Raw genomic sequence first — 17219 nt, 5'->3', positions numbered from 1 at the left:
TCAGCCAGAGCTCTACCTAATTCGGGAGTTTGAGGGACTCCTCTGGGGTTCACTGTTTGGCACTCTGTGCTTCCCTGCAGGGGGCACGAGCTCCACCCCTTGTCAGGGGACTAAGATTCCCTGTGCTGTGAGGCACAGTCAAAAAAAAGAGACTTTGACACTAAGTTATAAACATAAGAGACTGGAAAAATTATAGTTCTCTCATCTTTAGAAACACAAGTCTTTAACAGCAAATAAGGAAATCTGCAAGAGCAGACAGAAAACCCTTTTGTACTTGGTAAGGAAACTGTTGCCTTTCAAAAGGATTTTCTTAGGTAGACGTGATAAAGGGTCAGTTACTAGAATTTTTGCTGAAACACAACATTGATAAAATGCTGGGAATCTGGGGAATATAAATGAAGAAAGATTAGTAAAGCAGAGAGATTTAGTTCAGATTGTATTACTTAATGGCAGTAATCACTTTCCTTCTGACAGTTGTCTTGAAAGCTTTGTTCACAGATAACGTAGAGACTGTTCTTTCTTTTTAACTGTGAGGGCCTCGGTGGTGTGTGGACAGCATGTACCCGTGGATGCCAGCGCCCCTGCTGTGCAGCTTCGGGCCTTCCTGTCAGAAAGCCAGGCCACCTGGAGGAGGGATGCGCACAGCGCACCTGGAGCAGGTAACAGCGCCTCCCCTGCTGGGAATGTTGGGTGCCCAGACTCTTCCCTGGAGGACTGCCCCACAGTTACTGAGGAGTGATGACACTAAAAGGCCGAATTGCAGTGTGCCTCTTGGCAGTTGGCTCTCTGTGGGTGCACGATGACAAAACCTCCTGAAGCGAACCTCTGGTCTGACCTCAGTAATCTCGGGGCACAGTTTCCAAAATGGGCCTTTCCAGCAAGCTCAGACATTTTCAACAAGGGATAATTGGGGAAGCCTGGGCAGCTTTGGGGCTTCAGCATGCAATAAGCACCATTCTTCATGTTTTATGATACACTTGCTACACCAAAGACCGCTAGAATCATGAAAACAATAATAACAGTAATAGACCACAATGGTAAATTCGCATGCCAGTGCATGAGACACAAGAGGCATGGGCTCGATCCTTGCCTGCATCGGGAAGATCCCCTGGAGGAAGAAATGGCAACCCACTCCAGTATTCTTACCTGGGAAACTCCATGGACAGAGGAGCCTGGTGGGCTGCAGTCCCTGAGGTCGAAGAGAGTCAGGCCTCACTGAGCACACAAGCACAAGACATTCAGGAACCAGGCTGCTTTCACTGGGACAGAATACCCAACGCGACCAGATGCCCCCGGAAGACGGCTTCGCTTTGCTATAGTCCTTGAGCACGCTCGTATGACCAGTGAGGGCTGAGGTTAAGTCAGCACCTACACATGGCTGACTAGAGCCTGAGGTGCTTACATGCTTCAGTCGAGAGCATTTCTCCAGGCTGGGTGTAAACTCCTAATTTGCAGCTTACGGAGCACAGAACGTTGGCCTGAACCAGCGTTCACCTCACTTTCCTGCATGCTGTGCTTCTGCCACAAGGTCACCAATCAGAAAGCCACTGATGCTTTCCCCAGCCAGCTTTCATTTTTGAAGTTTTAGAACACTTAAAAGCATGCACTTTCAGAAGCACTGGCACATCTCTTACTAGTTGCAGAAGTTAAACAGTGTCCTCAGCCATGCGTCTAGAAGTGTGCCCTCATTCTAACACGAAAGTATGAAGTTGTAAGTCAAAAAAGTATTTGCATTACATTAGCTTAAGATTAGTATAAAAAAGGTCAATCCATTCTTTTTTATGCGTTGGAGGCTTACTTATCAACGGGTAAAAAGAAACCTGGGGAAACACTTCTATTTTCTGTTAAGCTGATTACAGTTACTGAATGTCAGGATTTTGGAAGTCCTTTTCTTAAGGCTTTTCCGCATAAGCATTTGCACAAACTCATGTCCATTGAGTCCATTAAAATTTATGAAAGTGTGTCTATTCTGATACCATTTATCATGGTATCATTTGTCTGAATGGTACCGTTTTCTTAGTTGCATAAATAAACAATACTGCTAAAGAAAGGTATTTGAAATAGTTATATTTTAGTTCATAAATACTTTTTCAAACATCTTTCTACCCTAAGATGTCATTTTAACAGGTTTTCTTGCTGTCTTCTTTTAAGCAGGTGATTTGAAGATATTAAAGCTAGAAATTGGAACTGAAAGTCCAGAGAATTCAAGATGTGGTTTTTAAAAAACATGAACTCATCTAATTAAACTTAAAAGTTGATGCAGTTATCAAATCCCAGGATTATAGTTCCTTTTATTTCAGGTAAACTTTCTTCTACTTTTAAATATATTTAACGAAGAACTTTTTGCTGGTGTTGTATCTTTTTCCTCCCATAAAGTGTTCTGTAAATATAACTACTATTCTTTGTAAGCTGTTTATTTGAAATACATCTGAAACCCTTTCCTCTGTCAAGTAAACACCAGGACTATAACCTAGAAATGATGAGCAGTGGTCTGTCTTTAGTCACAGGCCACGTTTGCACATCTGTTCACAAAAGCCCATTTGTGGCCCCAGATCAGTGTTTGTGTGGGTGGCAACTTGTGGATGCCTCAGGGGCAGAGAAGTGCCTAGCTGCCGGCACACGTGTTCCCAGGGGAGGCTGGACAGGACATGGTCTTCTAGCATGACTGCCAACAGCTGTCCTTTCATGGTCAGTGTGGTGCCACGGTTCTGATGTTTTGTGCCGCTTGTGATTCCGTAGCTTGGGACAGTGCCCGGGCATAGGGCTGCAACATGACTGAGGCGCCTCACAGAGAAAGCGTGTCAGGTGAAATCTATGTGTGTGTCCAGGCTGCCGGCCAGGAGCTCTCGCTTACCGAGAACCGCCAGGGCCTGAACCCGAGGCTGGGCGGCTTCCAGCAGTGGTATGGTCGAGACTTCGCCATCGCAGACAGTACTGGCTAATAAACTTCATTTGCCCAGTGCTAATGTGCAAAATGGTGATGCCCACATGCCAGCCCTGGGCAAAGAAAAGTTAGGTGTGGGAAGAAGTCCATTACTGCCATCATTTTTAGACTTCTGAAGGCATACCTGCTACACCAGCCTGGGTCCTTTTGAAGCTGATATATTTATAAATCCCTTCCTTTTATGAGAATATCTAAGCTAAAATTTCTCATCATCTAGGCATACTGTTTTGCCAGTATTACAAGGCTGGAATTTATACTAATCTTAAAACCTGCCCTGCTTGGTATATCCTTTAACTTTTGCTAAGAGTTGGACTGGGAGGTGAGTGACTCAGGTTTCTGTAGAGTGTGCTTTGAAAGTACCTCAGTAGATGAGGGGTTTTTCATGATTTCTTCAAGTAAAAACTACATCAGATAATACGAGTTCATAGAAAACTTTAATGTAAGGCACTGTTGTCCAGAGTTAAAAGAGGGGTAACAGCCCACAGGAGCCCACAGGCAGGGCACGCACCCCACTCAGTGAGGACAGCTCCCCAGGACTGTCCTCCCAGAGCACCGAACATCAAGAGAGAAAGCCCAGAGAACCACCAGCTATCACAGCCCCCAAAGGCGGTTTCTAGGAATCCCCACGTTGGTGGGTAGCCCAAGAAAAGCGTTCACTCTGTTGTCTCTTAGGTCCCCGTGAAAAGCAAGCCTGAGGTTACACGTGTGTCCATGGCTCACACTGGACCCAGTGAGAAGTTCAAGGGTCAGACTGCCATCCCGGGATAACTCCAGGCCCCAGGGGCAGGAATTCATGTTCTTAAAGAGGGTCTTCATTTACTGTCCCTAAAGTCTTATCAGAAGCCTATGACTTATATCTTAAGCAAAAACAAGCCTGTTGCTCTTCAGTGCTGACGGCCTCATCTCCCAAGTGCAGTGACTTTGGGATGACCTTTCCCTGAGGATAGCCATCAGCAAGACACTATAGGACGCATTCTTCCAGGTTCCTACCAAAATTCATCTAAAGGGAAAAGTCACCCAGGGAGGCAAGACTCTAAGTGGAGAGAGTGATGTTTATGTGCATTAAACCAAGCAATCACGGGTCTGGACAGTTTTAAAAAGGAAAGCACAGCACAGCTGAACAATGAACGGGAGGTCCCCAAGAGGCATCACTTGGACATCTTGGTCTCGGCAGGTGTCTCTCCAGTGTCCAGGGTCTTCAGCAACCGGAAGAGGCCCGCGGCCTCGCGGATCCTGCTGAACTCGATGCAGAAGGCCTGCACTTCTATAAACAAGTCCTGCACGTTGATGATCTTATTACGGATCAGAGACTGGAGAAACACACACACAAGACGCACCAGACGATTCTGAAAAAGGAACCTGTGTTAGTGTCTGTTTTCAGGGCAGGGATTTATAAAGGTTACAAAAACTGTTACTTACCTGCATATATTTATCCTTAATCTGTTCACAGGTAGAAATGCAATTGGATATATAAAGGTGAATAAATTCAGGAGGTAGATCAACAGCTGTGGTTAGTCTGTTTCATAAAGATAAAGGCAGGCCTGTTAATGTCGGTCACTTAGTAGAAATTCTGATGTTAATGGTTTATGCAAGTAAACATCGGCGCCACCCACCCCACTGACCCCCGTTAATAAGTGACACTTCGTTTCCCAGCTCTGCACAGGATGTGTGATAAGCGCTGAGCACCATGTCCCTGGGTGGTCTTGGCTGAATCGTAGTTCCTAGTTACTGTCCAGGCTCTGACAATGTGGGCAGTTACTCAGTCTACGTAAGTAATACCGACCTGATTACACATGAGTGCTGTGCAAGGAGCCTGTGAAGGCAGGCGTGGAAGGACCTGAACAGCACAATGCATGACTGAGTACTTCCATGAGGCAGACGCTTGCACAAAGAGCAGTGTACGTGGGAAGGCTTCACAGGACATATGACTTAAACGGGAACCCGAGGAGAGAAGTGTTCCTTCAAATCAGTAAATAATCTGCGTGAAGTGTAGAATCGGGAGTTGGCGTGGCACATTTCTAAACTTACCTGACTACAGAATTTTTTCCCACAAGGCTCCAAGGAAACGCAGCCACAGGCTGCTGGTGACACGGGGGATGGGGTGACGCACAATGAGTTGGGTGGGTGGGGCTCCCACAGCAGACCCCTCCCTTGAAATCATGTCCACACTGATAAAAGGATGTAGTTATCCTTGGACAAAGTGCCTATGGTGTGGTTTAGACAGTAAGTGAACACTCAGCATGGTCAGCCTGGAGGACCCAAATAGAAGAGAAGGCAGCGGAAGCAGCAGGTTAACAGGTCTTGCAAGCGACAGAAAATGAAGGCTGAGAACCTCGTGCTTCCTCTCCCTCCCCAGATCTGTGCTGCCCTAGGACACACCTGCCCTGGGCTTTCAGTTAGGCTTTTCCCACCAGCTGATTAACTTAAAAGGACTTTTGGGGCAAGGGGGGCTTCACCATGCAGATTTTGGGATCTTAGTCGTGTTCCCCCTCCCCACCGAAGGGAGTGAATGCTGGCCCTCGGCAGTGGAAGTGCTGAGTCCTAAACAGTGGACTGCCAGGGGATTCCCAGCTGAGTACAGCTATACTGCTGCTGCTGCTAAGTTGCTTCAGTTGTGTCTGACTCTGTGCAACCCCATAGACGGCAGCCCATCAGGTTCCCCCGTCCCTGGGATTCTCCAGGCAAGAAGACAGAAGTGGGCTGCCATTGCCTTCTCCGAGTACAGCTATAAGTAGGTTAAAAAACAATAATCCCCACCTTACAAAGGTCGCGCTCTAGTTGAAGTGTGGTTGCCTGGCGGTCAGAATGGATCTCCCCGTAAGCAGAAAGGCCGTATCGTTTAGCCCCCAAAACAGGACACCACGTGGAAGGGGGCTGAGGATGAGAAGCCTAATTTGGGACCACACCAGGCAAGCCTGCCTGTATGGCTACACTATTTGTTGTTGTTCAGTTGCTAAGTCGTGTTTGACTCTCCTGTGACCCCATTGGCTGTACTCCTCCAGACTCCTCTGTCCGTGGGATTTCCCAAGCAAGAGTATTGGCGTGGGTTGCCATTTCCTCCTCCAGGGGATCTTCCTGACCTATACTACATATAAACAGCTTAACAGCAGGTTCCCAAGCTAATGTCCAAGTCTGTGAAGTTTGTGATGTACCTAAAACTTGCTTGTAAGCAAAATAACAAAGTGAGAGACCTCTCGTCGCCTTCCTGACAGTTGATGACAGCAGAGCAAGGAGACCAAGTCAAAGAGCGGTTCAGAGAGCAGTGCCAGGAATTCTAGGGAGGCATCCTCAGAACTGTCTCAGCTCCTGGGCCCCTACCTTCCCATGATACAGCTTCAGTCACTAACAGAAGTAATGTGACACCTGCAGTTTGCGTAGAGATAAAGAACACACAGCTCCCCAGGTGGTGCAGTGGTAAAGAACCCAGCTGCCGATGCAGGAGACGCAGGAGACTTGGGTTCCGTCCCTGGGTCAGGGAGATCCCCGGAATAGAAAATGGGAACCCACTCCAGTATCCTCGCCTGGAAAATCCCATGGACAGAGGAGCCTGCTGGGCTACCGTCCATGGGAGCACAAAGAGTCAGACATGGCTGAGTGACTTAAGCACAGAGCACTAAGAATATATAACCATATATAGGGAAATAAGTTTTAGCAATTAGGCTTCACAGGTGGTGACTTCCCAGGTGGTCCAGCGGTTAAGATAGTGTTAAATGCTCAGAATACCCTCCAAGTTCTTCCTTGGGGGTGCGAAATTCATTTGCAGTTAACACTAAAGCTCAGATTATTTAATGGGTTTTCTCAGACTAACAATGTCAGGGAAAAAAAATTGTTGCAAGTTTTTCCCCTTCTAATCATTTAATCAGGATTTATATACCTGCCCCACACACCACCACACAGCATTTGATCGAGTACAGAAACTTACCGATTTACAACTTCCATTGAATGTAATGACATATCCATATTGACCAGAACTGAAAAATACTCAGTGATCTGACTTGACTGCATTAACTTCAGCAACATTTCTATAGCGACTAGAGGATTGTTTTCCACTAGGTCAGGAAGTTTGGCTGGAGTGAGGCCAATATGATAAACAAGTTTGGGGTCCTTTTCCAACTCTCCAAGGAGCTAAATAAAATCAAGTTTTTTTTAAAGAGAGAAAAAGAAGTTAAGTTAGAAATTCTCTTTCCTGCATATAAAAATACCCAAATATTTTATTTTTAAAATGTTATAAAATTTACCTGCATGAACCAACTTCATCAGTATCTTCCCTCAAACCCATGATCATCATGCTTTGATATTTTGACACTTACATTTGAATTGTCAGTTATTACAACCAGACACCATCACAAGAGTTTACAGATAACACTGATGCCTCCTGGGCATGAAAACAGAATCAATACTGTCTGGATTTTAACAATAATATCCTTAAGTCCCTTGTAGATAGGTTTTTTTTCTTTTTTGTTTTTGGTTATAATCAAAAACAATCTTACCAACTAGTACTACTGAAAAGCACAGACCACAGAGGTCATCAGGAAACTCAGGAACTGAAGCCCTGCCCAGCAGCTGGGGGAGGCGGGGGTCGGAGTGCTCACACTACAGTGCAAGTCACACACACTCTGCTATTCAAATCTGTGTCCTCAAAAATAATGTTTTTTGCCAAATCTGTACATTGCTTTACATACATTTTCTATGCTATTTCCTCATCTACCTGCATGTACACACATACTCTTTCAGGACTGACTGGTTAGCAAAGTGAACTACGAACAAGGCTGTTACTTGACTCTGAAGATGGTGTTAGGCGGTAAACCGGGTTGGAGATGTACCTCCTGACAAGTTCTAATGGGGAAGTGTGCCAACTGGGTGAAATGCGCCAACAGGAACTACCCACAGCGTCCTATCTTTCCTGAAGGAAGTCTCATCGTCGGGCACAGGGCCTTTCGAATCCACGACCAACCAACCGTGTGATGGGCGCTGGTTTACCTCCCTGGTGAAATGTGAGTAACTGCAGACTTACCCTCCGGGGTAATAAGTCCCGTTCAGCTTAGCAACAGTATACACAAAGCACCCAGCAGCAGAGCCAGGGCAGTGCCCCAGAGTGAGCACCACCGCAGACCCCTCGCCCAGAGTCGAACTGATCCGGACAGAAGCTGCAAGGTGTTTGGGCACCAGACTCACTGCCCCACCACAGTGCAGTGAGCGGAGTGGGAGGCCAAATGAAGCTTCAGGGACCAAGACACTTCCCACTAGTGGATCACTGTGGGAAACAAAACCGCTTGGTGAACTCAGTACAGGAGAGCGCTGATGGCAAACACATACCTGTGTCTGCTGAGGAGAGGACAGGGGGCTCTTGAAGGCTTTGGCCATTATCCGCTTGATCTCCACACCAGTGCTGTTCTTCACGCACATTGACTTGTCCCACTGGACCGTGTGGTCAGGCTCAGTGGGGTTGAGCCAGGCCAGCTCATCCTCACACACATGCAGCGGAGGCGGGGGGCGGATGAACTCTGGCCGGAAATGGCCTGCAATCAGAGGAACCTGTGTGACTGCTGCTCTGGGCTGGCCAACACTCATTCACTTCTGTACGAACCCCACGTCTGTGCATGCGGGCATGGCGGTCATGTCTGACTGCGACCCCATGGACTGTAGCCCTGCAGGCAGCTTCTGTCCACAGGGTTTCTCAGGCAAGAGTACTGGAGTGGGTTGCTTAAGAAGGACAACACGGTCACACTGATTCAAAACTCAGAAGCAGAAATGACAAAGTCGGTTTTTTCCAGAACACAAAGGATGAAATGCTGACACAGAATTATTATACCAGAGACCACATCTATCTGTTGTTGGAGAGCAGAGGAAAGCATTACCACCCCCTGCCAACTCCTGGTTCAATCATGATCAGTAGCAAAAGGACACCACTTAGTTCACTGCTAAGTCTTTTGATGGGAAAAATAAAACACTATTTGATGTCAGTCATCCTGTTCTCAGCACTATTTTATTCAGAGACCATATAATGTGTACCAGTTTTATTTTTGCATCTTAAAACCTTGCAGTAGCAAATTATGTATAGATAAAATGGGCAGGTGAGAACTGTGGTTGACTGGACATTCTCAAACGAATCTGGAGAGTTTCATAAACCCATAAATTCACAAATGCTGTATCATTTTAATAAAACAGTGAAAAGAAAAAAAAAATGGGAGTGACTCGATACCTCAACTGTTTTATAAAGATTGATCCCTAAGACATAAATGCCCTTAAGTAAATGGAAACAAACACTGGCTGGGACTCCTGAGCAAACTTCACCCCTCACTTTGGTTTTCACACAGGGCCTAAGACGGCTGTCTCCTCCCATGGACCAAGCCCCAGTCAAATTTCACTCTTGGATACTCCAGTTCACTGAAAAGGTCTGTTTTCTGGCTAAGACTCATCCCTGTATCTTTTGGGGTTGCGTTAGGTCTTTGTTGTTACATGGATGTTTCTTGTTGCGGAGAGCGAGGGCTGCTCTCCAGCTGCAGCGCCTGGGCTGCTCGTTTCAGCAGCTTCTCTCACTGCAGAGAAGCATGGGCTCCAGGCACGCAGATTTCAGCAGCTGTAGCTCCTGGGCTCCAGGGCACAGGCTCAACAGTTGTGTTGCACAAGCTCAGGTGCTCCTCAGCACGTAGGATCTTCCTGGACCAGGGGTCGAACCCGAGTCTCCTGCGCTGGCAGGCAGTCCTTACCACCGAGCCACCAGGGAAGCCCCATCCCTTTACCCTAAACTGCTCCATCTCTTCACCAGAACCAGCGCTGCATCTCTGCAGACTATTGACAAAGAGCAAGTGTTTCACCGTTTTAGGAGATGCAGTACTTATGTGATTGAGAGAAAGTCCCCATGAGGTAAGGATGCTTGGTGTTCAGCTAGACTCGGACCTGACACCTGGCTGGTCTACTTCTTACATCCCTTTCCAGCGGCCCATGCCAGTCACCGCTGTGCCCAGCGAGCATTAAATAACCCCTCTGTGCCTTGGACCTGCCCATACACTGTGACTAGCTGAGACTTGTTTATGCCAAAGAACGACTATAAATCGCATAAAGAGTCACAGTGCACGTTTCAAACTCAAGGTAACACTATAGTGCAGAGACATAATCTTACCCTAAGCAGAAAGCATGCCTTCATCATAAAACCACACAGAAGCCTATAAAACCAAAAAATACAGTTCCATAAGCTTCAATAGGTGTTTTCTTTGAATTAAAGTAAGAGCCGTAAGACTCAGAAAACTAATGGAGAATGATGAGATTAATAAAGATGTATAAAACAAAAAGGGTAATAAGATACAGTAATAACTGCATTTCAGTAAAATCAGGGAATGTATAGCTATAGGTATGTAGTTTAAAAAAAACTTGGTATTTTTATTAAAGAAACTTAACTTTTATTGAGCATATCTACTATGTTCCAGACACCATACTAGAAGTTTCTCATTAAATTCATGTTTAACATTCTCTGGCATAAATCCCACCAATGTTTTTTTAGATCATTCTCTCAAGGCAATAGAAATAAAAGCAAAAATAAACAAATGGGACCTAATCAAACTTACAAGCTTTTCTTCAGCAAAGAAAACCATAAATAAAATTAAGAGAAAACCTACAGACTGAGAAAAAATATTTGCAAATGATGCGACCAACACGAACTTAATTTCCAAAATATAGAGCTCATCCATCTCAACAGCAAAAAAATCAACCCAATCAAAAAATGGACAGAAGATCTAAAGAGACATTTCTTCAGAGAAGGCATACAGATGGCCAACAGGCACATGAAAAGATGCTCAACGTAGCTAATTAGAGAAATGCAAATCAAAACTACAATGAGGTACCACCTCACACCGGTCAGAATGGCCATCATTAAAATCTACAAATAACAAGCTGGAGAGGGTGTGGAGAAAAGGGAACTTTCCTTCATTACTGACGGGAATGTAAGTTGGTGCAGCCACTGTGGAGAACATCATGGAGGTTCTCAGTAAACTGAAAACGAGTTGCCATATGATCTAGCAATCCCACTTCTGGGTCTGTAGCGACAAAACTGCAGTTCAAAAAGACACACGCACCCCTGTGCTCAGGGCAGCACTGTCCACAATAGCTGAGGCATGGAAACATCTGTCCACTGAGAGAGGAACGGATAAAGAAGAAGAATGAAATAATGCCATTTGCAGCAACGTGGACCTAGAGATATCCTACTAGTGAAGTAAACCAGACAGATAAAGACACACACATCACTGCTCTGTGGGATCTAAAGGAGACACAGATGAACTTGTCTGTGGAACTGAAACAGACTCAGAGCAGACGTGTGGCTGCCATGGGGGTGGGGTGGAGTGGGATTCTGGGAGCAGCAGATGCAAACCATTACCTAGAGAATGGATAAAGGAGGAGGTCCTACCACACAGCACAGGAAACCAAGTCCAATATCCTGTGTGAAACCATAATGGAAAAGAGTATGAAAAAGAACATGTAACTGAATCACTCTGCTGTACAGCAGAAATGACCTCAACACTGTAAATCAACTGTTTCAATAAAATAAAATTTTTAAAAGATTCGTGTTTCAGCATAAACGAAAACAACACGTTTCAGAACACCAGAGTCTCGGGGACACTGCTAAAATAAAACCAAGAATACAAAAGAATATAAAATCAGATTTACGCACTTTCAATAGGTGGCTTTGGTCCACTGACTAAAGCTTCCGTGATCTGAGAGGCAACGGAGCTGTCGAATCCAGAGTTAGACGAATCTGGGTCCGGGTCACTGAGAATGCTAGGGAAGCTGGCCTTACTTTGAGTTGGCAATTCAGACTGGCGTTCTGAACAAGATTAAAACAAAAAACACTTTAAAATGCGGCACAAGGAGAGTGAAAACACAAGCTCATAACCAGAGAAACTTGTCTACAACACACAAGCAAAGGGCCAGCTTCAAGCTTTTTTGTTTTTTCTCTAAAACTCCTATAAATCAGTCTTTAAAAACAGGGGGGGAAATGGACTAATGACTTCAATGAGTATTTTATTTTTAAAAGCTTCAACAGCCAATAAACACCTCAAAAGATATTTGACCTCAGTAGGAACCAGGGGAAAATCTGTTAAAACACAAGATACTGTTGCATACACACTGTAGTTTTAACTGTTCCTTGTAGTTAGTCATTGATGCTTATTTCGTTGTTTTCTTAAAGTTAGGAAAACACAACTGCATCATCCATAAATATATCTGTGGTTCCTGGATCTCACTGTAAACACATCTGAATTGCAGACTGGCCTCTGCACAAAAGTACCTGAACCGTGGCTCCGCCTTACCAGCCAGGGCGAGCTGAAGCCCGCTAATGTCCACAGACTGGCCCATGTTCCCGACGTCCATAAGGGCGATCTGCCGGGGTGTCTTTTTGAAGAGTTCCCGTGGGGGTGCCAGCATGAGCTGGGAAAGAAAAAACTTCTCTGGTGGAGTTATAGGAGGTAAAAACCCTGTAAATACACAAGCAAAAAATGTATGACAATTTCGCTAACGGTTATTTTTAGAAATTATCTTGAGCCTGATAAAACTAGCCTCTCATGCATCTTTAAAGACAACTATAATCGAAGATTCATTTAACCAAATACATACATTTATGAAAATATAATTAAGGAATCATCCCAAGGACTGGTTCCAGGACCTCCTGCAAATACTAAAATCCAGGGATACCTGGGTCCTACACATAAAAGCTGTAGTATTTGAAAGTAACCTACACAGATCCTCCTTATACTTTAAACTCCAGATTACTTACAATACTTGAGACAGTGTAAATGCTATGTAAATACAATGTAAATGCTAGGTAAGTACAATGTAAATGATATGTAAACAGCTGCCAGAATTCAAGTTCTGTTTTGGAGAACTTTCTGGAACTCCCCCCCCGCCCCGCCCCCCACACACACACCCCTAAGGGGCTGGTTGAATCCTTAGATGCAGAACCCAAAGATGTACAGGGCCGACTGTTGTATGTCAAATGGTTCACTACGATCTGTGGTGAGGACAATGAAACTTAAAAACTGGAGCTATTAAGAACTTTGTTTTCTAACATGCTTCAGTTCCTGCAAAGATAAGTTTATGTATACAGACCAAAACAAATCAAAAACTACAGTCCTCAGAAATGCTTTTCTTCTCTGCTGCAGCCAGCGACTGTGTAAAAGGTAAAGAGACCAGGAAGCCACCACTAGCTCTGCACCGTTGTGAGACCTTCCTCATCTGGCCCTGACACTCTCTCCTCATCCCATTTCCCCCTCCAACGCTTGTGTTCTACATTCCGGTTGCACAAAACCTCTTAGCTTCTCCGAGTCCTGATTTCAAAACATACAATACACACAGCTGTTTGACTACCTGAGAGGGTCGCACCCTTCTCTTCCCACCACCTCTAATCAACATCCAACAGAAACATCACTCCCTCTCCGGCTCCACGGGTGAAGCTCCCCATGCCACAATGCTCTGTGTACCTGCCACCCAGCACAGCCCTGGAGGTCGGGTCACGGTCACGTTTGTGTTTCCTCAGCCAGACTGAAGTTTCCTGAGTGTGAAGAAGCCTTCCTACTCACATCCAGATACATTTTCAACCTCTGCTCTGCAGCAGTGTCACCTGAAATGCTCAAAAAACATACACCCACTAGATGGGAAGCTGCTGTATATATGGCACTGGGAGCTCAGCTCCGTGCTCTGTGATGACCTAAAGGGGAGGAGGGAGGCTCACAAGGGAGAGGATGTTTGTATACGTACAGCTGATTCACACTGTTGCACAGCAGAAACTAATAATACTGTAGAGCAACTACACTCCAGTTTTAATTTTATTAAAACTATATATATACCCACTATATACACCCCTTGATGTACAATGTAGTAAGCCTTGTCATTGACAGTCCCTTTGTTGTGGATTTAAGCACCATCTCTACCAATAGTAATTGTGAATAACACTTACTTCTATTCCTCATAACAGCTCTGTGTTTGTTAGTCCTGAAACCTATATGCAGGTCAGGAAGCAACAGTTAGAACTGGACATGGAACAACAGACTGGTTCCAAATAGGAAAAGGAGTACGTCAAGGCTATATATTGTCACCTTCCTTATTTAACTTATATGCAGGGTACATCATGAGAAACGCTGGGCTGGAAGCAGCACAAGCTGGAATCAAGATTGCCGGGAGAAATATCAATAACCTCAGATATGCAGATGACACCACCCTTATGGCAGACAGTGAAGAGGAACTCAAAAGCCTCTTGATGAAAGTGAGAGAGGAGTGAAAAAGTTGGCTTAAAGCTCAACATTCAGAAAACTAACATCATGGCATCTGGTCCCATCACTTCATGGGAAATAGATGGGCAAACAGTGGAAACAGTGGCAGACTTTATTGTTTTGGGCTCCAAAATCACTGGAGATGGTGATTGCAGCCATGAAATTAAAAGATGCTTACTCCTTGGAAGGAAAGTTATGACCAACCTAGATAGCATATTCAAAAGCAGAGACATTACTTTGCCAACAAAGGTCCGTCTGGTCAAGGCTATGTGGTCATGTATGGATGTGAGAGTTGGACTGTGAAGAAAGCTGAGCGCCGAAGAATTGATGCATTTGAACTGTGGTGTTGGAGAAGACTGTTGAGAGTCCCTTGGACTGCAAGGAGATCCAACCAGTCCATTCTAAAGGAGATCAGTCCTGGGTATTCATTGGAAGGACTGATGCTGAGGCTGAAACTCCTATACTCTGGCCACCTCATGCAAAGAGTTGACTCACTGGAAAAGACTCTGATGCTGGGAGGGATTGGGGGCAGGAGGAGAAGGGGACGACAGAGGATGAGATGGCTGGATGGCATCACCAACTCGATGGACATGGGTTTGGGTGAACTCCAGGAGATGGTGATGGACAGGGAGGCCTGGCGTGCTCCGATTCATGGGGTCGCAAAGAGTCGGAGACGACTGAGTGACTGAACTGAATCATGTGCAACTCTTTGCCATGTCATGGACTAGCCTGCCAGGCTCCTCTGTCCATGGGATTCTCCAGGCAAGAATACTGGAGGGGTTGCCATTCCCTTCTCCAGGGGAACTTCCTGACCCAGGGATCAAAGTCTGGTCTTCTGCTTTGCAGGTAGATGCCTGCAAAGCAGCTGCCTACTCTGCCAGCTCGGAATTATTATCTGCAGCTTACAGACAAGTAAACTGAGGCAGAGACAGGCAAAATAACCAATCTATGGATTTCTTCCCTGGGAAATCTGTTTACAATACAGTTAACAGCCTAGATCTAGTTTCAGACTCACTGCATTTGAGAATAACATTACATAAATCACAGTCCTTTACCTAACCCATCCTACAGAATTCAGAAGGCTCTCAGACTCAAATCCCACACTGTCTCTGTCCATCTTGGGTGGCGGGTTTGACCAGACCACACACATAACACACCTTGCAGTCATTTTTCTGGGCATTCTCAAACTTCCTGAAAGTCAGGTTCAGAACCTGCACCCTACAGACATCTCATGGAATACAAAAGTTGCCCCTTTTAGGTAAGAGCCATGCAGGAAACCAATCAGAAGATGCTTTAGATCCAGAAGAATTGCCAGTAGCAACAATGAATAGCTTAACTGTAGAAGCCCTCTCCTGCAAGAAAACATTCTCTAGTATTACATTAATCCTCTGCCTTCACATTCTGGCTCTCCCTTCCTAAGGAGTGACTTACCTGTTTTCTCACTGCCCTAAGGACTATGAGATCAAGCTGCTTCCCACCTCTGACAACCTGTTCTGCCCACTACACTGGGCCCTGTCTAAATCTCCCAGAGACTCCTCACCATCTATCTCCTCTGTGCTGTTCTCCTCTCCTGGCTTCAGGTCTTCTCCTAAAACCAAGTCTCATAAACAAGCTCTTGAGTTACCAAAAAAAAAAAGCAGTCTCACATCAAATCCACCGGTCTCACCAAAGTTGCAGAAAACACACCTTTTACATAATGTCCAGCAGTAGTTTTCTAATCTAGGCGGTGAATTCGAGGCTGCTTTCTATCCTGTGACCCCATCCCGTTAACCAAGGACACCTAACAGCAAGAAGGAGGCTAGTATAATCCTTTGTTGTTTAGCTGGTAAGTCGTGTCCCACTCTGCGACCCCATGAGCTGTAGCCTGCCAGGCTCTTCTGTCCATGGGATTCTCCAAGCAAGAATACTGGAGTGGGTTGCCATTTCCTCCTCCAGAAGATCTTCGTGACCCAGGGGTCCAAACCCGTGTCTCCTGCATTGGCAGCCGGGTTCTTTACCGCTGGGCCACGGGGGAAGCCCTGCGTAATATGTTTCTCCGCCTCAACCACGTCTTCCGGTTCTGAATGACTTCTCATTGACTCTCCTGAGACTTAAAGCCGGGGGCAGATAAAGTGTGTCGTTACTTACAACTTCACACACCTCTGACGGGCTAGACGAGAACGAACCGCATGTGAGGCACAAAAGCGTCAAGCCCCACACTAAGCTGCGCGGTTTGACGGCTCCTGCTGTTGCGGGGGGAGCGGTTAATTTTCGGTGCCAGGAAGCTGCCACTCGTCCGTACTTGGTGGAGGGGGTGGGGAGGGAATTTCAAAAGGAGACGATGGATTTCCCAGGCCGGTGAAGGCCCAGCAGCTCCAGGAGGGCGGTCCCAGCCGTACCTGAGAGGGGGGGCCGGTCGGGTTCCTGGCCGCCGCGGGCGGGCGGCGCGGGGTTGAGCAAGTGCGCGAAGCTAGCGGCGAAGGGGTTGGCGGCGAGCGGCTCGGTGCGGTACATCTCCCAGAGCAGGTAGAGCGCCGTGAGGCGCTGCGCCGCGCTGGGTAGCAGGTCCGGCTGCTGCAGCAGCATCACGAGCACCGAGCCCAGGCGGAAGTGGTCGGCTTTGCTGAAGTAGTGGTGGAAGGCGGTGGACAGGCCCTCGAAGGTGCTGCCGCCGCCCGCCTCCTCCGAGATGATGCTCAGCAGGCTCGAGAGCTCCTTCGGGGTCAGGCTCATCCTGCCCGCGGGGCCCCCCGGGCCTCCGCTCCCCGGCCCGGGGACGCCCGCTCCGCCTCTGCCGCCGGGGCCCGAGCTTCCCGGGCCGCTCCTGGAAGCCGACCCCGCCGCTTCCCGGGCTCCCCTTTGCTCCGCGGCGCTGAGAAGCCGGCCAGATGCCGCGCTTGCCCCGCCGCCGGGCATCAACCTCTTTCGCCCGTCCTGCTTCACGGCCGGAGGGGCCCTGGCGCCGGCTCGCTCCGTCCCTGCGGCCGTAAAGCGCGCTGTGGCACGACAGCGTCGCAAACAAAACAAGCCTGGAACCC

General features: G+C 46.7%; 1 protein-coding gene across 1 annotated transcript; it reads right to left on the bottom strand.

Moving 5' to 3' along the window:
* CNOT11 (CCR4-NOT transcription complex subunit 11) lies at positions 3360-17218 on the bottom strand. The gene is made up of 7 exons (XM_018054927.1): positions 16581-17218; positions 12247-12411; positions 11610-11762; positions 8261-8463; positions 6867-7069; positions 4364-4460; positions 3360-4290 (listed from the first exon to the last, which is right to left on the bottom strand). The coding sequence occupies exons 1-7, from the start codon at positions 17095-17097 to the stop codon at positions 4093-4095; spliced, it is 1536 nt and encodes a 511-aa protein (XP_017910416.1). The 5' UTR covers positions 17098-17218; the 3' UTR covers positions 3360-4092.

The sequence above is a fragment of the Capra hircus genome, chromosome 11, assembly GCF_001704415.2.
Source record: "Capra hircus breed San Clemente chromosome 11, ASM170441v1, whole genome shotgun sequence".
NCBI classification, from domain to species: domain Eukaryota; kingdom Metazoa; phylum Chordata; class Mammalia; order Artiodactyla; family Bovidae; genus Capra; species Capra hircus.
This window is presented reverse-complemented; position numbering and strand designations above follow the sequence as displayed.